This window comes from Drosophila erecta, unplaced genomic scaffold (assembly GCF_003286155.1).
Source record: "Drosophila erecta strain 14021-0224.00,06,07 unplaced genomic scaffold, DereRS2 tig00000005-arrow-arrow-pilon, whole genome shotgun sequence".
Taxonomy (NCBI): domain Eukaryota; kingdom Metazoa; phylum Arthropoda; class Insecta; order Diptera; family Drosophilidae; genus Drosophila; species Drosophila erecta.
In genome coordinates this window covers 5,644-10,938 of record NW_020825196.1, presented here as the reverse complement: position 1 = coordinate 10,938, position 5,295 = coordinate 5,644, and the positions used below count along the sequence as shown (strand labels likewise).

The window sequence follows — 5,295 nt, the reverse complement described above, 5'->3', positions numbered from 1 at the left end:
TTTGGCCAATGGCCTGATGTTCACTCAAATGATGCGTAAAAATCACATTAGCGGCAGCCGTGCGACAATTTGGCCAGAACCAAGGTCTCAATGCCCCAAAGTGTGCTATATATTTTGGCGGAGTGTGTTACCTTGGCCATTTAAGCCTTGACTTGCCAGCTAAGCCAAGTTTTTGAATTTATAATGCCAGCATGCAGGCTGAAACATTAATGGGACTCACGAGAAGTTCTTCTTTGTTTTTCCAAACATTTTCACTAGCTTGGGGTTATTTTGCAACTTTTCCATGAGCTTGTTTACTTATCACTTCAAACTTAACTAGATACACGGCTTCATTAGTGTAAAAAATGGTAGTACATTTAAACAAAGTACCTTTGTTTAATTTTCTTTTACTTTTATTATACACGTATGTGGCAGTTACAAGAATGGAATTAATACAAGTTTAGGTACTGGACCTCAAGTTTTTAATTTTCCAGACAAGATTTTTAGGTTCCTACATTTTTTTTTTGGCGCACATATTTCTAGTTGATTTTCCAGACTGAACTACGCTTAGTTTTTGTGTTATTCCTTATTTTTCCCGCACGGATGTTTTCATAATTTGTACTCCCCTTCTTTATTTTTTTTTGCTATTTTTACTGCCTGCGACTGGCATGAAAAGCATTTTACACATGGCAGCATTTTTTAATTTTGCCAGCCGGCTTTTAGAAATGGGACAGCACAAATACACACACGTGAGAGTGTGTATAGTACACATGCACTTACTAATTAGAAATAAAAACGCGAACTGCACTTGCATTTTCCTCATTACGTTCTCACAGCCATTTCGCTATTTATTTTTTTTTTTTTTTTATGTGTGCCGTCCTATTCGAGCTGGCATTTTGTGCTAAAACATAGGGTGGCTGGTCGTTTGTTTGGAAATAATAGACACCCTGTCTTTGGGCCAAGAACTCCGGCGACACGTTGGCCAAATCCCCGCCCATGGTCTGTACAACTCCGGTGTCGTTTGGGCAGCGATGGAATCGGGTCAACTGCTGCCATTCACCAGCTGGACAGCCCTGGGATAAGAAGCCCGTTTCCTGATCCCTTGCTAGACTCTCGGCAAACAGCATAAATGCTCTCCAATGGCTGCATTCATGCCAAAAGCAGCCTGGTTGCTGGCTGCCCCAATTGGCATAGAAATCCACATGGCCCACAGGTCGATCAAATCCATAGCTGCCCACACTGGTGTGCAGCACCTCCACATAGTCGGCATCCTCGGTGGTCAGCCGCTCCTTCGGCTTGGCGTACCGGAAGAAGGGTAGAGCCGGATCCAGAGCTCGGATCATCCGAAGGCGACCGCTCTGCATATGCTTTCCCGCCAGTCCCGCCACATGTGCGCCCATGCTGAATCCGATGAGCTGGAGATCCTCGAGACGCATGCCCGCCTCCTGGTGCAGAAAGTCCACGAACTTGGCCAAAACCTGACCCACCGGCTTGACCCTATAGCTGGCCGTTATATAGTCCGCTATGGCTCCACGTCCCCAGTCCACGGTGAAGATGTTGTAGTTGCCATTTCTCAGATCAAAATAAGCTGGCAACAGCTCGTTGTACATGTTGGCATTTTCATTGCCCAACCAGCCGTGAATGAGGATTCTGAAAAGTATAAATATCTTATTCATATATTTCTTGACTGCAGCCCAAATAGGTTTTAGGGCAGTAGAACTAGCTTCCATTTGCCGAGCGGCTTTCAAAGCCGAAATTGGTCTTCGAAATGGCTCTCAAAACCGGCAGATAATGGTCGGGTAGCTTTCACCTGGTGGGATTGAAGGGACTGAAGCGAGACCGGCGCAACGAGGCGGCATCGTAGAGGTTCACCGGTTCGCTGGTGAACTGCTCCTTCTGCTCCTGGTCGCCCTTGTCCATCACATTCAGCCCAAAGGCGGCGGTCAGTGTGTTGCCCACGACCTGCTGGAACAGCCGGCGATGTGGCGATGCCTGCTCGGATTGCGATGCTCCTGTCTGGCGGTTGGCATTGTCCTGCGGGAGCAGGGTGTGTAGGTGGAAATAGGTGTGGTGCTCGGCGCTGTACAGCAATTTGTAGTCCGGCTGCAGGCGTAGTAATTGCTGTTCAACCGTACTGGGCCCGTGGGCCAAGTAATGCCTCTCAAATGGCTCCTGCCGCCCATGCTGCTCATCCAATATTGGCAGCAGGCCGGGACTCATTAGGCCAGATGACGGCAGTGGCATTTGTGTGTCAAAGTAGTTCGTCTGCCACCGCTCACCGGCCCGATTTCTCATCCGCAGAATCATTGTTCCCATTCTGAGGGCACTTTCCACTTCATTTGCCACTTTTACTTGCACTGCGGGTCTCGGATTCGTCTTCGCCATCGCCGTCGCCATCACCTTCTCCCCCTGCTGCAATTGATTGTTGTCTGCAGCGACATTATAGTCCTCAGAACCTGGCCTGTAATCAGTCGCTTTCAGCTTTGCTGCAGCGAGCCACAAACAAACTGGTGTCAACGAAATGAAAGTGCATTAGGTTCGAAACTGTGCAACTGGTCCAATCCGCAAATGAGTAAGGCACACAAGGAAAAACCAGAAGTCATTGTAATAGAACACGGAATGGGTGTTCACATTTAGCCAGCACTGTTTAAGTGAAACTTTAAAATGATTATACGAGTATTATGCATAAACTTTCACAAGAGACACTAAATAACAATAGGGTTTCTGATATTTTCTGTCTGTGTACATTACTGATGCTCCAGCAGTTCATGAAGATGATGATAGTCACCTGCCTGCAAAACGACTGCCAAATGTTGGACTTTTGCCATATTTTCGATATCTGATCTTCTCTCGACGAACTGGCATGCAAAACTGAATCGAACTGAACGAAAACCAGGCATTTACCAGCATATTTTGACCAATTTCATTTTTCGGGCTATTAATATGCAGAACTTCACACTTTTTCCCACTCTCGTACTCAATGACACTCAATGATCTTAACGAGAGGTAATTGTTAATGCCTGAGTTGACGGGAATTACTGGAAGAGTGCCTTCCCATTAGCTGCTAATCTGTTGGGTCAACAAAAGTTCTGGTAGTGAGTGGACATGAGGGGAATCTGTGCCACTGACCAAGTTATTTTACCATTTAACACGCGGTGGCGGGAGTTCAATCTTTTTTGGGATAGGTCAATATACTGGCCTAAAATATTTCGGAAAGTATTGTTAAATAACACAAATACTTGTTCATTACGGAAGTAAATAACCAAAACCTTCAAAAGCGCATTTTCGCATTGCCTGATAATAAAATAAATTCCCAACTTTTTTAATACGCTTTTAAACTAAATACATAGTAAATTGGTGTTTTGACAGCCCGCGATTGGATGAACATACTCTTTTTATTTAAAACACTTGTATCTCAATCTCGTGATTGCGTTTCCCCACAAAAAAACATTTTCTTAAGCCTGCGGCATAAACATACTAATCGAAAATTTGCACATTTCTGCTTGTTTACGTTTCAGGTAAGTTCACATATTTCCGCGAATTCCGCCCACCGGAAGTGGCGGTCGCCATTTTAACGACATCCGGCGCGTGCATTTCTTGCCTGAAAATGGAAGGAACGAGGACGAAGGAACTGCTGCAGGACATAGCTGTTTTCCATTGGGTTTATCGCCGATCGCAAAACGTGACGAAAACAACGAGTACGCCGTGATGTAGGGTAGTAAAAAAGCCCCAAGGAGCAGGGAAAGATAAACGAAGGTAACCATATCTCAGACCGCGCTCTTATCGGGATTATGTGCGAGTATATTGAATATGATGTCACGGAGCATGCGAGGACATTTCAATTCGCCTCCCGCCGTGAAATCACTTCCGCCCCCGAAGAGATGATGATGATACGGCACAAGTTCAATGTACAATCTTTTGTGCTGCGACTTTTGCATTTGCATTTTTTTTTTTTGCTGCATGCCCATTGTTGTTGCAATGCGACACTCAGACAGGATTTGTTTGCCATCGCAGAGATGGGGGATAAAAAACAATAACGCGACAATAATCGATTAAAAACAGCAACTGGAAAAGGAACTCCGGCAGTCTGAGCTTTGTTTGCCTTTTACTTTATGGCCGCAAGCTCAAAAATGTCACTCGAGTGACTTTTATTACGAGCATATTCAGACTGGTTAAGGATGTGGGTGGGTGTCCATGGGTGTAGAGTAGAGGATGGCCGTAGAGTCCCGTCCTCTTGACTATTTGCCCGCAAAATACTTGAGCCGGTCTTTGGTGTCAGCATTTACCAGTCGAGTGTGCCGTGCACCCTTCATGCTGGCGGATGGGTGTAGCCCATCGCTAAAAAAGAAGCATTTTCTCAAGTGGCACTTGTCGCACTGCATCCTGCGAGCATAAGCAGGATGCGTCGGCTCAAAGATGCTGACTCAGCCTGATATTCCCCATGCACGCCCTTTGTGGCTTTGTTGCTGTTGTGGGTAAACAATGAGCGGCGTAAACGAATTTGTTACATCAGTTAGGGCTGAGTGAGGCTTTTGACATCAAATTTAGATGACTAGCAAAGGAAGTGCCTCTTCAAATGGTTTATTAAAATGTGAATATAGTGGCTATTCGAATTTTTATTATTCCACTCAGTATTAGTAGTTTTTGAACAGAAAGTAGTTTTGTACTTTAAAATCATAACTAGGATGCAGAATATTAAAAATAGAGAGACGCAAAAGCTGAGTTGAGAATTGAAGATTGTAACAATATTTCAAAACAATGATACATATTTCCCCCAAAATTATATTTTTATATCCAACATAAATAATTTTGCAAATGTTAAATTCATGTAGCAATTCTGCCCAGCAACTGTTAAAGCTAACATGCTGTATCCTTTATCCATCGACGGATAGCAAAGCTCGACGAAAAGCTTTTTCAAAAGCATCTCAACTTTGATTTGTTAGGTGTCCTGGATTTTTGTTCTCCTTACCAGTAGTTAACTTCCCCATCAGGAAAAAGCTCTCCAAATAAGCTCCAAAGACTTAGTGCTTTACCATAAGCTTTTCGGGTGTCCTTTATTCAAGATTTTCTGTTATTATTTATCTTTCTCTGTTATTTAAATATATATATTTTTTAAATATTTTCTTGTGAGGACTAAATATTTTTTCTTTTAATCTAAGCTAGTGCTCTCCTCCGAAATGCAATTTTTTGTATCTATTATTTTGTATTTAAGACAATAACTATACAGCTCTGCGCACTTTCGGTAAATACTTCTATTAGCAAGTTGTAAGTACAAGCGCCCTGTTTGTTAATTTCCCTGAGTGAATAAAGGAGCCA

General features: G+C 43.6%; 1 protein-coding gene across 1 annotated transcript; it reads right to left on the bottom strand.

Moving 5' to 3' along the window:
* Positions 1 to 573: 573 nt before the first annotated feature.
* LOC6554703 (lipoprotein lipase) lies at positions 574 to 2,477 on the bottom strand. The gene is made up of 2 exons (XM_001981745.2): positions 1,790 to 2,477; positions 574 to 1,629 (listed from the first exon to the last, which is right to left on the bottom strand). The coding sequence occupies exons 1-2, from the start codon at positions 2,374 to 2,376 to the stop codon at positions 828 to 830; spliced, it is 1,389 nt and encodes a 462-aa protein (XP_001981781.2). The 5' UTR covers positions 2,377 to 2,477; the 3' UTR covers positions 574 to 827.
* Positions 2,478 to 5,295: the final 2,818 nt, after the last annotated feature.

Bases quoted from the DNA above. Each gene is read 5' to 3' on its own strand.
- LOC6554703 (XM_001981745.2), bottom strand. From the start codon at position 2,376: ATGGCGACGGCGATGGCGAAGACGAATCCGAGACCCGCAGTGCAAGTA. The intron at 1,630-1,789 runs GTGAAAGCTACC...TATACTTTTCAG, and splicing joins AGTCCCTTCAATCCCACCAG to AATCCTCATTCACGGCTGGT.